Source organism: Tachypleus tridentatus, chromosome 11, assembly GCF_004210375.1.
Source record: "Tachypleus tridentatus isolate NWPU-2018 chromosome 11, ASM421037v1, whole genome shotgun sequence".
Lineage (NCBI taxonomy): Eukaryota > Metazoa > Arthropoda > Merostomata > Xiphosura > Limulidae > Tachypleus > Tachypleus tridentatus.
The window spans coordinates 11571272-11590862 of record NC_134835.1 but is presented as its reverse complement, the minus strand read 5'-3'; the positions used below and the strand labels follow the sequence as shown (position 1 = coordinate 11590862).

The 19591-nt window shown below is 30.3% G+C and overlaps 1 protein-coding gene across 1 annotated transcript in view; it reads left to right on the top strand.

Annotated features, from left to right (window-relative positions):
- Positions 1-19591, top strand: part of LOC143231672 (rho guanine nucleotide exchange factor 11-like) — a 150326-nt gene that overhangs the window by 50017 nt on the left and 80718 nt on the right. The window contains exons 11-17 of the mRNA XM_076466255.1: positions 873-1004; positions 1934-2104; positions 4868-4981; positions 6734-6847; positions 9721-9819; positions 15091-15136; positions 17529-17654. Of these exons, the coding sequence (XP_076322370.1) occupies positions 873-1004; positions 1934-2104; positions 4868-4981; positions 6734-6847; positions 9721-9819; positions 15091-15136; positions 17529-17654 (802 nt within the window). The remainder of the gene's footprint in view (positions 1-872; positions 1005-1933; positions 2105-4867; positions 4982-6733; positions 6848-9720; positions 9820-15090; positions 15137-17528; positions 17655-19591) is intronic.

Sequence of the window (19591 nt, the reverse complement as noted above, 5' to 3'; positions counted from 1 at the left end):
TGTTTTTCTCTATTTTAATAAAAATTTTAATACCCATGCCAGCTATCCTGAGATGCATTTTTACATCAAGTATTTTTCTCATCATTGCAAATTTATAGCATTTAACACTATAAGTATGTTTGAGTTATAACAAACTTTATTTATAACAGACATTCTGCATGAAGAGAAGTCTGTGGTTCACATGAGAGATTGCTTTATACTTGATATTAATGAAAAATAGAGGATTTGCTAAGACTTATTTTTTTTGCATCTTCAGGATTGGATAGAGTTGGTGAGCTCATCACAGCTCGTGATGGTCAGTGTGCTTGACTTGCAACATAGGGTTGTGGGTTCTAATCCCCATCCCATCAAACGTACTTGCACTATCAGCCATGGGGGTGTTATAATGTGCAGTCAGTCTCACTATTTGTTGGTAAAAGAGTATCCCAATATTTGCCAGTTGATAGTAATGTTTAGATGCCTTCACTCTAGTCTTCCACTGCTGAATTGGGGACAGGTAGTGAAGATAGCCCTCATCTAGCTTTGCTTGAAATTCAAAGAACAAATAAACAAAAGTCTGTGGTATAACTCTATACTTAACAACAAACAAACAAATCATATTTAGCATACACAGTGAAGTTTTATATTTACCATTATCTATTTGTTACTTGTATTGATTACTGTACACAAAATATGCCACTGTCAACAATCTAAGGTATATATATGCTGCAAATAAAACTTAATAACTTCAGTTTTACTTTTCATGTTCTAATTATTTTTTATCATACTTTCTGTAGTATTTGTTATTATTTATTTTTTTAATGAAACATTATTGGTGAGAAAAGCCTATTTGGTAAATTATATGTTAAATTTTGTCACTTGTCATAAAACAGGGTCAATCCTTCAGTCATAATGAAAGTTCAACAGATAGTCCTCAAGTAACTCCTCCAGGTACACCCCCACTTTCAGATCTAATATGTGATGGTATGGAAGTTGTGGAAGGTGAAGATATGTGTCACGAAGAGGTCAGTATTTATTTTGTTTCACATTTCAACATTTTTTTGTAAAGTGTTTGTTTTTACAATTATGTTTCTTGTCTATCTTAGTGTGAGTGTGGATCTTTTTTATACCAGACACTCCTGTACAATATTTCATTAGCAGTAGGTAGTACAAAAAGGGTTAGTTAATATCAAGATAGAAAACAACTTTATTATATATTAAAAAACATTCATTTTAATAATTGCCAGTCAGTCCTCAAAAGTAAGATACAGAAATTTAAAACCAAAATGTATTCTGCTGTATGTTACCTGCTGGTTATTAACAGTTGAAAATGACTTTTTTAAATTGTACTTAAATATAGATTTGTTGGTATTGTTAAAGGACATAAATGTATTACAATTATAGTTTTGTGCTTAACTGCTTAAAATGATTAAGCATCAGTGTTAAAATAGGATTAGTAATAATAAATGCAGTATGTGAAGCTAAGATATAACGTGTAGGTTACATTATTTAGTAATAAATAAACAGCTGGTGGTTTGTCTTATTTTACAAATCTGAATACTGTGAAAAACATTGTCATGTCAAAATGAAAACTTAATTTCCTAGCACTAAAAGCACACAAATAAATCATAGCTGATAAAATATGTGAACAAGACTAAATTTCATTTTTTGTAATGTAATTTATCATATTTAGTCATCTACAGTTTGTTTTGAATTAATATAAACTAATTGAGAGAGATTGTTTTGAGAATATTTATGAAGAGAAGAAACCTGATGGTTCCTGATTTTAATAGTCATCTGATGTACCACTTCTGTACAGTATCTTTACTTGTTTTAGTGAGCAAAGCTAGAACACATTCCTATTTCTGTAATTTTTCATTGCCGTCAACAACTTCTTGGTGCAACCTGCTTCATAGTGTTGTCATTTGTGCAAATTGTGCTCTGTGGCTTTTAGGGATGTCATACTAGAGATCTGCCGTGTGTTACAACTGGAAACTGTGCCACAACTCCAGCTGTTATACCCGAAGTAAAGTCTAACACGTTTAACCCTATGGATGGCAGGCCACTGCCAGCTTTACCTTTGGAATTAAAGCTTGTGAACAGCTTAATCTCGCCTAGTCAACAGGTATTTTACAATGCTACTAACAGCACTTTTGTTAATTAATAACTTCAAGGTCCTGTATAGTAGATGATAGTGCTTATAGTTGTTGTCCATTATTTGGCTTGTGTATTTGATATATCAAATAATTTTATCTGTTTGCTCTTCTTTGGAGTGCGTTGCTTATAGTTGTGCATTATTTGACATAAGTATTTGATGTATCAAATAATAATGTTTTCTCTTCCTTGAAGTACGTTGCTTTTAGTTGTGCATTATTTGATATGTATTTGATATATCAAATAATTATATGTTTGCTCTTCCTTGAAATGTGTTGCTACAATTATCAGTTGCAGAAAAATTGTTGTTATATTTTCCTTCTAATTGCCTTATTAATTTATACTGATATAAATATGTAAAACAGATAATTAAAATATTTAACAAGAATAACATGAAAATATTGATTTAACTGCAGGTTTTTGCTAAATTTCTTTTAGGATTAATAGATCAGTTACATAAGTGTATGGAGAAATGAAATAGCATCAAATGATGCAAACATGCTGATCCCACAAAGTAAAACATTTGGTTTTTAGAAGGAAACTGTTAATCTTTTTTTAAACTAGGCATGTCTAGATCACATCTCTTCTCTGAAGTATTGAGACTTGTTTATGCAGTTATTTCTAGATGACACAAATACATGAGACTGTTTCTAGTTAACCCTAATGAATTAATAACAGTTTGCAACTAACTAACAAAAATTAATTGCTAAAATGCTTGCTCTGCAACAAAGGAAAATCAGTTGTTGCCATTTGTACTGTTTCAGGCTTCCCAGTAAAACCTCTAAAAACATATGTAATCCTTCATTTTTGCTGTCATCTCTATTTACTCTAATTTTTTGCTCAAAATTTGCCAAAAAAAAACAACTGAAAAACTTATAAAAGTGAAGAAATTTGAACAAGTATTTTTAATTAAAAGCATTGCCAAATTTTTTTTAACAATGTAGTTGTGATAATATTATAATTATAAAGTAGTGATAAATTCAAGGATTTCGTAACAAGTTTTATACAGGGGTATAATTTGGATTTTTTTTTTTTTTATTAGAACTTACATGTTGATATATCTTGTCATACACAAAGAAGTGGATTTCTTTATGGAAATTTAACAACATATAAATTCACATTTATATGTGGTTAAATATGTTATTTTTATGTATCTAACTTTAGCTAGTTTGCAAAACCACAGTTGGATCTTTAAAAACATTTTTGTTGCAACCATTCTTTGAATAATTTGATCAATTCAAATTATAAAAGAATATCAGTATTACGAACATTGACAAACTACAAATATGTAACATTATATGTATTAGTTATTGTTACATATTATGAACATTGACAATCAACCTACAGATATGTAACATTATATGTATTAGTTATTGTTACATATTACGAACATTGACAATCAAACTACAAATATGTAACATTATATGTATTAGTTATTGTTACATTTAGTGTATGCTTTATATAATTTCATAATTGTAAGATGTAGAGCTTTGTGTAAGAATGTCCAGTGATGTAATCCTTCGAGGAAAGGTTTTTCTGAGAGGCCATCTATATGTGAAAAATCATCACATTGTAACTGAATTTTAATAAGAGAGATAGGATTTCTAACCTGAGTAAGTTTAGTGATTGGGCATGGTATCTGTTACCACATATTTTGAATAACTGTGTGTGTGTGTATTTTTAAATAATTCAGTTTGGAACTAATTTCCATTCCTTAAACTTGAAATATCACAGTTTATTTACTTATAATAAAATGTTAGTAAAAATGCTATAGAAGTCATTGTACACCAGGTTCACTATATTTGCTACAGTTTTTTAACAAACCTTATAGTGTAACTAAAAGGAAACTGACATAAATAATAGCATGGAGTGATTAGTTGGGATCCATGTTGTCCTGCTTTAAGTATATCTAGTAACATGCTTAAAGGCTGCTGACATTCAGTAACATTTTGATCCATTAAATGTGTTGTTCTTTAATCATTGTTACTATTAGTTTAACTGTGACAGCTTGAGTGTGTATATATAAAATAGATAACGACTTAGAAGAAAATGATTGAGGTGTTGAGAGCTTTAATAATGAATCAAAATAGTAGTGGATTAGTTTTTATGTGTTCGAATAATCTTTAGTCTCGTAAAGATGTACTTCTTTTAGGCTACAAATTTACTCTCAAGATTCCAGAAATGTACACCTTAAAGAACTAACTTTAACTGAGACAGTACGTTGAGATGTGATAAATTTGAAGTTCATAATGAAATTTTATTTCTATAAGTGACTCTTGTTGAACTTGTTTATTAACCTGTGAAACTAAGTGAACTATTTGAACTTTTGCCTTTGTAACAAAAGTGTAGTTGATCTGTCAGTCCCAAAATAACCCATTTGAAACCCGATTTGGAAACTATAATCAGTAATGTTGAGAAAACCCACTTGCAGAGAAAAATGTATATGTAAAAACGGCTTGTTTGGGTTGAGAATATATATCTATATTTATTTTTTTTTTAACGTAGAGGAGCGAACAACGTTTTGAACTTCTTCAGTGTGAACCTGATGATGACCGAAGAAGGTCGAAACGTTGTTCGTTCTTCTACGTAAAAAAAAAAAAAATATCTCAACCCAAATGAGTCGTTTTTATATATATATGATTTGACAACTGTTTGTAAATTGTAATATTGTCCTATAATTTGAATAATTCACTGGAGAGTAGAAAAGGAAAACATTTTTCTTTTCTCCCTGAAGAAGTATGACACACCTCCTGAAATGTCTCCATCTCCTGGACAAGGAAGTTTACAGCCGTCTCAATATCTTATTATGTCAATGGAAGATGATGAGTGGCCTTCTGACTCGGAAGTGGTAAGGATTTCTGTTGAAAACTTAGGTGTGTGAGGTTTGGTTGGAATACTTATATATGAATGGAAAAAAGGCATTGCTGAAAGAAACAAAAATTTGCATTTGGAAGTATTAGATTGAATTTATGTTTCTATATATATTATTGAATTCATCCTTATATGAATATAACATTTTCCTTGTTTTCAGTGAAGACAAGTTATTTTTCAGCACAATGAAACACTGTTAATGGTTCTGATCTTGCTGATGTTTGCATATGTATATTTTATTACCTTGACATGTTATTGACATTTTTCATTTTACTTCTCATATTTTCCAATATTTCTTCACACCTTGTTATATTGGAAACAACATTTTACAACTGAGAAGCTAACTATTGTGAAAATGAGTGAAATTGAGTTGATGTGCATAATACATAATCACCGACTTGAATGTTTTGTGTTGACTAATTACTCTATCTTCTGATTGTAATTCTTGTTTCTGACATAGATTGTTAACTCTTTAAAGCCCATTGTTTGGTATTATGTCACCTTTTATTAATATGTATTACTAACTCAATAACATTACCAAATATGGAACACAAACATTTCATACACATTCCATTATATGTATAATAACTTTTGAAGTATAAATTTGATTGTTTTTTCAACTTAAGATTTAGAAGATAATCAAAACTACATCTAACATAGTTATTAACTGTGGTATTTAACTGTGGTAACCTGTGGCTTTATTATATTAATTTTGTAACAAAAAAATACATCTCTTGCTTTTGACCAAGGGCAAAAGTAAGATTCTAGTATTGATTGATGGCCTTGAGTTGCATAACTCCAATTGTTGTGAACAGAATTAACTCACAAAGCAATTAATGTATTATAATACATAATAACAGGAAGCTCATAAGGTTAATTTATTACCTTTCTTTAGCTTAGAAATAACAGGCCTGACCATGTGGTTAGGGTGCTTGACTTGTAATCTGAGGGTCACAGGTTCAAATCCCCATCACACCAAAACATGCTTGCAATTTCAGCCATTGGGGTCTTATAATATGACAGTCAATCCCACTGTACGTTGGTAAAAGAGTAGCCCAAGAGTTGGTGGTGGATGGTGATGACTAGCTGCTTTCCTTCTAGTCATACACTACTAACTTAAGGATGAATGGTGCAGATGTCTCTCTTGTAGCTTTGCACAAAATTCAAAACAAACAAAGAAATAAGAAGTATCATAACTAAATGACAACAGAGAGGAACACTCATCCTCAAAATTTATTGAGTCAACTTGAAACATCATAAGAAATTTTATATCTGTGTAGCTACATAACAAAATTACAATATTAGTGGGAAATTGTGGAAAAAATAATAATCCCTGTTATGATATAATGTATATATTATTCTGTCATCTTTAGAAACAGTTACGAATAAAAACGTACAGAAAATTTCATTTTACAGTTCGTGACATAAAAAACGTCTATAATTCATTATTCTCAGAGCTGATGGTTGTTTTCATTCAAAGACAACCTGTAAATGCACAGATAGGAAATTTAATGATTTCCACCATGTAAATAATAATTACAACAGGAGGTTAAAAATTGTCAGTTAGGGCTAGCAGTTTTCATTATTTGAAATCTTAGGATGTTAGTCTGATATAGGGCAGAAAGTGTTAAAGAATAAACTGTACTATTGATCTAATAATCTTCATTTTGATCAAGAATTACTGTATTTTGAAGATTTTATTTATTTGTTCTGTCTTTTGGGTTTACAGGGTCTTTTGGAAAACCATGGTCCATTTAATGCTATGTGGAAGCTTTTGAGGTACCAAGCTCACTTAGCTGTTTTCATGTACTTTCTTATTACCAATAGTGAACCTGCAAGTCTGGTGAGTTCTAAAATCATGATATATTACCTAATCTTTGCCAGTTAGTTTTATGCAAAATGCATTTATCTTAATATTGGCATTTAAAATTATTACAAAGAGAGCCATAATTTATATTGTAACTTGAAATATATTACCTTGTAAAATAATGTTTAGTCACATGTAGTTATATAGTCACTGTGTTCAAGTAATTTACCCAGGTTTTTCTGGATTGTTAGTGACAGGAAGGGTTATTGTTAACTAAGTTTTGAAAATTACCACAGTTTTCCAATTGACTCTTATGTTTTCAGAATGACTCACCTATTTCTGATTGTTAGTTTTTCAATTTTAAAAAACAAATGAAACAATACAATAAAAAATTGTGAATTGCTATGCATGTTTTAGGCTACAATGAAGATATTTTGTCCATGGTTTTGTATGAGTGCAGTGGCCATCCATGCCCAGACACTTATTGAAACTTGTTCAGTTTTTACATTTCTCTGAAAAAACAAACATTTTTAAATTTGAAGATTTTTCTAAAGAATTTGGGAAAAGTATTATACATGTTCAGGCAATGTTAAAAAAAATTCACTTACTTAACCAAATAAAAATTCTATGTAATGTATTGCTTTTGGACTGGTGAGTGCTACTGTTACCTTACAATAAAAATGTTTTACCAGATTGTTTGAAACATGCAACTAATGTATTTAAATGTATATAATTTGAGCTTAAAAAAATGTGTACTTGTGTAATTTTTCTATCATTTTTTACATCATGCAGTTTTCAATATTTTATTGTTTAACAGAAGATAGCATTTTGTATCATCCAGTCTCTTTCAACTTGGGTGATTTCTATTAACATGTTTCTTTTGATTCTTTATCTTATCAGTTGCAGTAATCACTATTTCCAGTTGTAAATAACTTCACATAACCATACAAAGATGTATTGATCATCTAGAATCAAACCTTTCAACTGATATTAGGATAGTTTGGATAACATAATAACATTCTTCTTTAAGATCAACTTATTTCTAACAACCAGTGTCTTTTCAATAAATATATAGTTATTATATTTATGGGCATTGTTTCTATGTGAATAAAATCAATAATCAGTAAATAAGGTTTTCAGTCATCAAATTATTTTACCCCTGCCTGCTGTGCTTGCTAAATGAACAAAACTTATCTGAAGTGTTATCTCAGAAAAATGTTTCTTTAGTTAACAAACTAATATACATTTAAAACAACTTTCTGGAATGAAACAGTTGTGTAAAGGACTAAAAACAAGTTTACAGACATGTGGCTTGTTTGTAAATCTTATAAGCTTCCCATTAGATTTAATTATTTTTCTTGCTAGAACTGTGTTATCTCCCTCTCCAGCAAAACCTTATATTATTCCTGTTTCCTTTATGGTAACACATACCATTTTTGATGTGACTTTACATGTAGGTACTGTTGAAGCTAAGCTTTATCAGTAATTTTTAATTTAGATCACAGTGTGGAAACAACACATTGTTCCAATAAAATCAGATATGACAAGGAAAATTACATGAGAAACAAAAAATATCAATAATTGTATTCTTAAGCAAAGATAGTTTTATCATCTATAAACATGAGATTTAAGACTGGCAGAAAATTAAAAAGAATTGTTTGTTTTATTATTATAATTGAAAACCTTTGAAGCTGCACAGAAAGTTAAGCTTAAATGTGCAGTCAATGTCTGAGAGGTATTCTCCGCTCATAATTGGCTTAAAAGTCACAGATGGCCATAGATTGATATAGTTGTATAAAGAAGCCATAATGACTGTGCTGGACTCATGTACAGAGAAAAAATATAATACATTTAACAGTAAGGGTTTTACATAAGCTTATTAGGTGTATATCCACAGTTTCATAAATTTTTGAAACCTGGAAGAATCTTATTTATCTTAGTGATGAGAAACCCACTTGAAATAAAAATGTATTTCAGAATGGCTGGTGTGGGTATTAATACTTTTACTAATAAAGTAAGAGAACAATATTTTGACCTTTCTAGGTTATCTTCAGGTAAACAAAGAGTTTGCAACTGACCATTGCCAGGCACATGTCTTAGGGACAAGAGTATAGATGGGTACAGGATTGTAGGTGGTGCTGCAGTTGAATGTTAGGTTATTAATTAGTATAGGTATAAAGGTGTTCCTTTATATTGGTTTAATTTTGGTTTTAGTTATAAGTAGGGCTTCTTTGATTTTATATTTGTTTCCATACTTGGTATCTGGGTGTTTTTTTATGGTTATGTTGTGTTTATTTCATTTGCAGTGAATTGTATTTTTACTTCCTAAAAACAGATCTTAATAATTACACCAGTTACAGGATTGGATTTTAATTTATAACTGTATTAAATAATTTTGCACTTTATTCATACAATACATGCACACATACTCAATATTATAAAAATTTTAATTGACGTGAATGGGGTACCAAGTAAATACTGATAGTAGTGATACATGTATTCAGAGTTATTCACTGTCTTTCAAATTGTAATATTATTTTTCCTAATGTTATAGAAGTAGGCTGTTTTGCAAATGTGACGTGATGTTACTTTGAGTGTACATCAACTACATCTTTATCACACTCTGATGCTCTTATGAGTTCTTCAGTTCATCTTAAATTTTAACTTAACTAAAATTGATTAGTTAACTTTTCAAGGTCTTTAAAACAGTGAAATTGGTAATCAAGTGGTTCCATTCTACATTTATAAATAAACCCTACCCTTCATATGATTAAAAATTAGATAGTATTAACTATTGATTTACAGTGTTTCTTGATATTTAGTTTCTTACACTTAGGTAGTTTGTTTATTCAAGAGTAACATGTTGGTAGCTCAGTATTCTTAGGATTTCTATACAATTTTTTTTCCAGTTTTTCTACTTGATTACTAATAGTTTTCAAGAAGGAACAGTAAAAGAAATGAAAAAATGGGCTTATGAAATTCATTCAAGCTTCCTAGTGCCCGGTGCTGTAAGTAACTTGAAAATATTCTTTAATTTATAGGTTTTATGTAAATAGAAATGTAGTTTAAAGCTATTTATTCTAAGCACTTCAATGTTACAAGTGAATGTTTTTCAACATCTTTGTGTGTATTACTGCATAGTGAAAGCATTCTGAATTCAGGGACATAAGAAATGTAAAAGAAATAACAAGCTTCACAATTATAAAAATTGAATTAATATTAAACAACTTCCAAAAGAAAACTAGAACATCAGTGTTTTAAGAGGAAAATGTGACATAGTTGCAAAGAACCTTACCATGGATAATGTTGAATTAAAATATTTTCAATAATATGTTTTCACACTTTTTGTAACTTTATGCTAAAAACAAATTGCACCATCTAACAGAATTAGCAGATTTGTTTAATAAACACTTATGATGTTTCTTGTTGCACGTAAGACTTAACTGTACATTACAAGCCATTACAGTTTCATTCAAAATTTAATTGAACTACATTGTTGCCAATGTATAAAAATAAACCTGGTATTGAAACATAGCTAATAAATAGAGTTATAATATCATACAAGTTTTAATTTCTTAGTTTCAAAAGGAAATACTTAAATGAATTTTCAAACTCTCCTTGTCATGACATTTGTTTACTCAAACGTCTTCCAATTTTTGTTTTTTTCATCACTCTGATATATAAATTTTAAAAGCATTTTTTAGATGCATAATTTACTATTCTGTAAATCTGATATAATGCAGGATTACTCCTTAATGAGGTTAAGAGCAAGTAATAAAAGGTATTTTTAAATATAAAACAATGTAGGGATGCAGTGCCAAAACAATTTTAAACAAGAATCTCTACCTGACTTTCAATATCAAAATTTAATGTTACATTGTAAAATGTATGAATAAGAAATGGTTACAAAGTCAGTCAATTTGACCAACCTCATAAGCAGTCTGTAATAGCCTATAATAATCAATATGCATTTTGACACAACATGATTTTACTTGTACGTAAGGTATATGCTCTTATTTACAGTACGTTGATGATATGATAATGAAACTGCAATAATATCAAAGTCAAGTGCATATTTTACAATCTAACATTAAATTATATTGAAAGTCATGTAGAGATGGTCTATTTGTAGCTGTATCATTCCTATGTGCTTTTTTTGCTTAACTAAAGATGCCGATTCATTTGTTCATTCACCACTTGATTCCATCAAGGAACATAGGGCCGCAATCACTTGCAGTTTCATGAAGAGGTATTTAAGTGAGTAGGTTGTTAGCCCACTGCACCGAGCCGTCCCTAATTTAGTAGTGTAAGACTAGAGGGAAGGCAGCTAGTCATCACCACCCAGTGCCAACTCTTGGGCTACTCTTTTACCAACGAAAAGTGGGATTAACCATAACATTATAACGCCCCCACGGCTGTGAGGGCGAGCATGTTTGGCTCGACTTGGGCGCGAACCCGCAACCCTCGGATTACGAAGCACACGCCTTAACGAGCTAGGCCAGGCCAGGCCCTAAAGATGCCGATTGCATAGCATAAAAAACATTAAGTATTCTATATAGTGTGCTGTAGTTATCTAATGTTGATTTATTATTGGTTGATAATCCTGTACTTAAGTTTTCAAAGGAACATCTTATGTATGTAAGAAAAGCTAACTACAAGGGGTAATAATAACATTGTTTGCACAAAAATTATTTCTTTATAATTACTACTAGTTATTACAACAAAGCAGTGATATTGCACACTGCCCAAAAACACACAATAGTGTATTTAGGTTTAAACTGGCATTAGTTATAAGTAGTTGTAGAGTTATCTCAACTGAAACAAGGAGGAGAAAGATGGATAATATGACAGGTTGGTCACTTTCTTGTTTGATATCTGAGTGATGGTTTCTTGCTTTGTTTTTGGACTTGTGTAAAAAAACAAATGAAAATGAGTGGCAATCATCTTTTCAAGTAAAACTGTCATTGTTGATTTCTTAGCATGCATATTTGTATTGTGTTTTTTTAAATACCTAGGTCGTCCGTATATACACATATGGTATGCTAACTCTGTGATAACAGATTTTGTAACATTTTGGTAATGTACTGAACTGGTTAAAGTTTCAGAATATCTGAAATGTTTTCTATCCATAAACCATTAAAAGTATAAATGTAATCCAGAGTCATAGTTTCCAAATTCCAAATGTTTAAAAAAGGTCATTGTATCACATTCTGAATATTACATCTGCAAATAGTGGATTAATAGTCTTGAATGTTCCAAGGAAATGAGTTATCTCTGTGTTGAACATCAAATTTAAAAGGAAATGGCATTATCCTAATGATATTGAAATGTCATATTAAACTGGAACAGTTTATCTTTGTTCATTTGTAGAGATGGCTGTGTAAAATGTTGCTGAGTGAGCAAAATTTAAAAACGTTTTTCCACAATCCTGATTATGAATTATCGATAAAATGTGAATAGAAACTTCATAGAAAAATAACACAAAAACAGCTTATGCAGTAGTGCTGTTAAATCCATAAATGTGTTTAAAGTTTGTAAAACCTGCATGTTTCACTTGGCAACAGTCATGTGTTCTTAGGAAAAAAGTGTTAACAGTTATATTGAAACTGATTTTTAAGTGTTCCATTCGTTGCACATTCACAACAACCCGTTGTAAATCTTAGCAACGAATACACATACATGCGTGCCATTTTTCCGCTGAAACGCGGATTTCCGCGGTTTTCAAACGGCCAACGATCACCCACGAGATTCGTGTAAATTCGAGGAGAAAATATGAGCAATTTGGGGGCCGGGTAGGTGGTTTTTGAGGAGAAATCGTATTTTTTCAATGTTTATTGCAGAAAAAAAAATCTGACCGCCATCTTGGAGGCAGTCTCGTTTCCGTCTCGTTGCAGGTCTCGTGGTCTGGTATCGTGTGCATACCATACGATAAAATATTCTCTACGCTCCAAAGAAACAACAGCGATTGAAATGTTTAAAAGGAAAGATGTTCATTTTGATCATGTAGACAAGAGAATGTGTAAGGACATTAGATCAGCAGCTTCAAAGTATACCTCAAAGCTGAGGGAGAATCAGAAGAAAAGGGTAGAAAGGCTTGAGGCCTATGGTTCTGTGAAATCTGGCCCAGCCACCTTGGCTAAAGAAAAAGTCCAGAATGCCGCAGAGGCACAGAGAGCTGCCCATTCAGAGAAGGAGAGAAAAAAGCTCGGAAGAGAGCACTGGAAACCCTTGTCTCGAAAAAGAGGAAAGTAGCCAAGATTAATTAAAGGAAATTAAGTGATTTGAAATTTGACTGTAATTTATGCAGCAGAGCAGAAGTTGATATCGGTGACTGAAAAACATTTTATTATTATCTGCAGCATACAGTGCCAGTGGTTTATTTTAAAGCATATCATTAATTTTATTTTGAAGCAATGTCAAAGCTTTCCTTGATATGCTGTTTCAGTTTGTATTGTGAAAGAATGAAAAATATACTGATATTGAGGTACCAGTAATTTACTGACAAGATTGTATAGATGAACAAGTTTTACTGTAGGTAGTCATGTAGAGTAATTTTAAGTAATTTGAAATTTCAATGGAATACATGCAGCAGAGCAGTAGTTGTTGATGTCAGTGAATGTACAAAATTTAATTTCTGAGGCATATCACTGATATCAGTAGTTTAATATTGAACCATATCAGTAGTTGAATTTTTAAGCAATGTCATAGCTTTCCTTCATATGCTGTTTTAGTTTGTATTGTCAATTTGTGAAAGAATGGAAAATTCACTGACATTAAGGTACCAGTAGTATAATGACAAGATTGCATAGATGAACAATTTGAACTGTAGGTAGTCATGATTAGTCAAAAGAGTAGTTTTATGTTATTTGAAAATTGTATGGAATATATGCAGCAGAGATGTAGTTATTGGCAATGACTGTAAAACATTTAATTGGCAGCATACCAGTAGTTGATGATGATGATATTGATGACAAAAAGGATAATAATGAAATTATTTGTATTTGAAATATTTACTGAGTTATTTTGGCTTTATTAACTCATATTACTAATATATTTTGATTTAGAAAAAAATTAAACTGAATAAATAGCAAATAAACAATCCTAAATTTCATTTATTTACTTTTTATTTTATTTGTTAATTTTAGATATTTTGATATATCTTCTAAAAAATGAATGCAAATTAAAAGAATAAATCAATCTGCTAAAAACTGTAAATGAAAGTTATAGTTTTTATTAGTTTGATTTAGTCTTTTAATTTCCTTTTGTTATTTTATATGATATATATTGTGTACTTTTCCAACATTGCAATGTCAAAAAACATAAAGAAATTATGTCCCAGATTGTACCAAATCACACCAAATAGCATCCATTTTTTTTTTTAATTTCTCGGGGGGATGCCCTGGACCCCCCAAGTCAGGCGCGGCTGCGCCACGCTGTGGCGCCTCTGGCACCAGGCTATATACCTTTTCCTCTTTTTTTCATAAATGTCATTGACATGCCTGCATATAGAACAAATAGTTTAAAGAGAAAGCAAAGGGGAAGGAAAACAAATGACCCCAAAGCCTCACTTGAACTTCGTAATTAAGCATATAATAGGGTTATTGATCTATTTAAATATTCACTTGTTGTTATACTGATTTAAATGTACTGAAATTATTTTTGAAAGAAGTAAAATCAAGCTTTTATCTCCAGGACATTATTGTACAAATACCCTTGGATTTTGTTTTACATTTTGTATCATTTTGTAATGAAAAAATATATATACATATCCCATACTTGAAGGTGTGAATTAATATGTTGAATATCAAAGTGAATATTGTTTTCTCTCTGAGTTGTAATGTCATTTTTATTTCTTTGGATTTGTCGTTATGTTTTGTGACATTAGAATTTCAGGTTTTTCCATGCACTTTTACATACTGTTTTGTTTTTAAAAGTATACAGTTTAGGAATTTGATTCTATTTCAGATAATAGTAAATGGTTAGTTATATGAATTGTGGCTTTATTAAATTAATCATTGAATAATAAAATGTAAACAATTTGTGGATTGCTTTATAACTTTTAAATATGTAAATAATGTTACCTAAAGTCATTTTTATATTTCTAGGGTGATTATTCAGTGAAATTTTTCAAACCAAATGTAAATAAATTATAGTACACTTAGAATTTTTATTTCTTAACTTATCAGTACTGTTTATTTTAGTTGCAGTATTATATTTCTGTTATCTACATATGTTAGAAAATACCAGCATTTGTAATATGGTCTTTGTTTTTCATTTAGCCTTTAAAAGTCAAGAACATTGATGAAACTATTTTAAATGAAATTGGTAAGTGTAGTGTATAAAATATAACTACAGTCACAGTTTATTGCTTTATACTGAAGTTGTGATGTGCATTTCATTATGTATTGCAAAAACCAATTTTGCATTTGATTAATTTGTAAAACATAATACTTTTAGAAGTTAGTTTATAGTACTGATAAAGGAAAATAGTGTAAGTAGATCAGCAAATGTAAAAAAAATGTGGATCTTGATAATATAATGATGTTGAAGTTCAAAACAAAGCCCCTATTTCTGTACTCTAGTCATTGTGTTATGATACATATCTAGATCTGAATACATTATATTAAAATGAATTTGAATGTGCACATCAGCAAGTCGTGACTGCCACAGTTGTAGTGAAACAGCATGCATTAGAACTACATTTTGACAGTGATATTTTGTGGGTAGTGATAATTCTTGGGAGATGTATATAACAACCCTATCCAGAGACTGAGGTAACTCTTAAAGTTAATGGAATTGGAAGACAAAGGAATATGTATCATGTTAGGACACCAAGATTATCCAGAAAGAAACCTGTAACAATGTTATTCCATTTGTAGTAAGTGAAGTGTGTCGTCTTGTAACGTGTAAGAATCAAGAAGGTAGGGGATTGCAGATCATATGGATTTATGTGTAACTGGACAGTTGAAATTGATGTTAGGAAACAGTCACTTTTCTAATGATGTGCTCTGGCCTTATGATGAAGCATTTTTTTGATAGAAATTGTGATGTAAGGTTATTGGTATGCCAAGTCATTAGATCAATCATGACTGAACCTGGCAACCTGGACTGTCATGGCCTAGTGAAGAACCAAAATCATTTTAATATACTCTACTCAGACCTATGTTCAGGCTTATCATACAGAAAACCTGTGTTTAAACTTGTTATATCCTAAAACCCTATTCCAGAGAAATTTAAGTTTCATTAAATATTCATCGACATTCATAACTTTTCATAGTAGTTTGAATATTACACAAGGTGTTCATTATTCCTACAAGTTTTCTAATTTGGTCTGTAAAACCTGCTGCAAAGTAAAGCTGTTTCAAGCACTCTCATTAAAAGGAGAGAAATAAAATAATGTCAGTTGTGATAAAGTTACCTTATTTTATATAATTGATTATAGTGCATCAGTTGTGATAAACTTACCTTATTTTATATAATTTATTATAGTGCATCAGTTGTGATAAAGTTACCTTATTTTATATAATTGATTATAGTGCATCAGTTGTGATAAAGTTACCTTATTTTGTATAATTGATTATAGTGCATCAGTTGTGATAAAGTTACCTTATTTTGTATAATTGATTATAGTGCATCAGTTGTGATAAAGTTACCTTATTTTGTATAATTGATTATAGTGCATCAGTTGTGATAAACTTACCTTATTTTGTATAATTGATTATAGTGCACTGTATAATTGATTATACAATGTACAATGTTCTTCAGTAAAACATTTCTCATTGTATTTCAGGTGAATTTTTTTCCCAGTAAGGCTCATAAGATATATAATTATGGGGTTTTCTTTTTTATCACAGTACATTTAATCAAATATAATTTTTATTTGACAATGGTAAGAAACAGTTATAAAAGAGTTTATCTTTCTTTGTATAGTTATGCAAATGTTTGCTTATCTTGCTATTAAAACAAAGTTATTCTGCTGGCTTTAACTTATGAATGTACGAAATGGACTGAAGAAGACATAATTTGAATTATGAACATAATTTTGATAAGAATAACTAAAGCAGTGTGATGGGAAAAAACGAATCTTTGTGTTGTAGTGGATCTATCTTGTAAGCCACCCAAGCTGTGCATTGTTGCTAATGATTCAGCAAGTAGGAGTTTGGGTCATCTCAACACAAATGTTGAACACAAGTCTAAAGAGATAGCTTCGATGTATATGCCATTGGTCACACTTGGTGCATTGTATTTAAGTCTTGGGCTGTTTACCATGTGAGGACATTGAATTGTTGGAAAGAGCTACTATCATGATAACTTGTATAGAAAGGTTATTGTATAAAGACAGGATAAGATCTCTTAAGTGTATACACGTAATTTTTCCTATTTTATAATAGGACTAGTGGACACAAATTTTGGTTGGGTAGGGATCACCTTCAGCTAAGACAGCTTTATTTTTCTAGCAGGTTGGTTGGACTTTGGAACGGGTTGGGATGCAGATACAATTGAGGAAAGGTTTGATGTATATTTGAAATCTAAAGACTGATTTTGAGAATTTCAATTCCATTTCAAAGCTTAGTTTAGAAAAAGGGATGGTCTGAATGGACCAACAGGTCTCCTATTGTTCTTACATTATATGTGATATACAAAATAGTATGTCATTTTATTTCACTTTGTTTTTTATAGTGTTTTGAATATACATATTTTTCATGTATTTTAAAAGATGATGTCCTCCAAAACCACTTAGAAAAGGAAGATAATCTCAGAAGTGTTTTTATAAAGGCTAGAAGAAAAGCAAAGGAAGAACTGAATGAATTGCTGGCTGACTTTAGATCAAAAAGAAACCTTTGTAAGTTATTAATGAGCTATTTTGATGTTCTTTCATATTTTTGTTTTCCAGGTAGCTGTAATGTCTATCACCTAAACAGGCTTCTTTGTAGATGTGCTTACATGTTATATTTGTGAAAAGTATTAGTGACTTGAACTGTAAAATATTTTCTGTTACCAGAATCGCGTAGTTCTATTTAAAGTAGTGCAAATTCGATATATATTGTTAAAGGACTTGGCCACCACCAAGGGTCAAGTTTGTTAATTTAATAAACCTGTCTTTGAACTACAGAACTAAGTCACAGAATTTGACAAAACAATTATAAGAATATGTAGTTTGTATGTAGTGTAAAGCAATTTAAATATATTTAATATTTGTTTTATTTCATGCCTTCTGGATTTTATGAAACTTCATTGTTATTAAAAAAAGAATATATCTACATTTGTCTTATATTTCTCTTTTCATTGTTTTTGTTATCGCCCTAAAAAGTTTGGAAAAGTTTTTTTTTCCAACATGTGTACAGTTTTTGTGATGAACTTACTTTGGGACAACAAAGTTTGAAGATAGCTTTAATGGGTGATAAAGAAAACCTTTTACAAGCTTAACATAGTGAGAAGTATATTATAACATTCAGACCTGATGATGTCAAAACATTGTGATACATTTGTAAATATATTAAACTCATAATAAAATGTTCATTACCTATTCAAGCCATCCTCAAATTTATCTGTATCATTTGATAATATTACTGTAAAACTGTATCATATTTATAGAAATTCCTGTGTTGATTATTTACCTACCAAGCGTAAAAAAACATTTTAAACAAAATATGAAAGAAATATGCAAAATTAGCATTTGTTAAGTTATTTATTGACCAGATAATTAAATGTTATATATCTAACCAATTATCATGTTTTATTTTAGCAAATTTGTTTTGCTCACTCAAGCAGTTTTCTAGCCTAATAAAAACAACATAAATTCTGCTCAGCCCTAAGTATCATTATTTGAATTCTTGAAAATAAATAATTTTTTCAGCTTTCAGAAGAAATTAACATGACTGAATTCAGTATCAGTAACGAGAAAACCTCCAAAGGAACTGCAAAAAATGTTTTTAGTTATTTCTAAAAGATGTTGGTGTTCATATTCAAGTATGACTTTTCTATATATCTTCTACTAGGCATATAAGCAGTAAAAAGATTCTGTTTGTGAGCAGCTTTGGTTGGACTTGTGAGGATAATTTTGATGGAAGAAAAGAGATTTTTGGAATGGATAATTTACATTCAAATATTATAAAAGCTGTCTTGTTTGCTAGGGTTATTAACTTACTTGTAAATGAAGTTTCAAACTAACATTAGACAGTAGTGAGGGCCTGGAAAAACTAAAAGCAAAATTAATAAGATGTAGAGAAACATAGGAAATGGGTATAGTAGTTATAAGGATAGGCTTAGTTGTTACTGCTGTAATGCTAGAAGTATAAAAAATAAAATCTGACTTTAGGGCACTGGTCGGTAAAGAATATTTTGATAAAATGGGAATAACTGAAACATGGTTAACATAGATGATAGAAGTTTCTATGAAGTACAAATTATTAGTAGAGTATTATAGAGGGAAGGAATGTGAGTTACGTCCTGTTGAAGATGAGGATATCAAAGGTAATAGTTAGGAGACTGAATTAATTTGAATTTTTTTAGTGGGTATGAGAGGAAAAGGCTTTTAGTGGAAATTGTTACAGACAACCAAATTATGCTAATTAAATTAGTGAGAAACTCTACAATGAAATTAAAATTTCAGTTATTAACAAAGTCAAAAGTGTGGGTGATTTTAATTTCAGAATAAAGATTGTAAAATGGTGGTCGAACCATCAGGAAGAAAGGTTTTGGAAACTGTTCAAAATGGCTTTCTTCACCTAGTCAAGGAATCTACTAGAAACAATGCTGTTTTAGATTTATTGTTAGCAA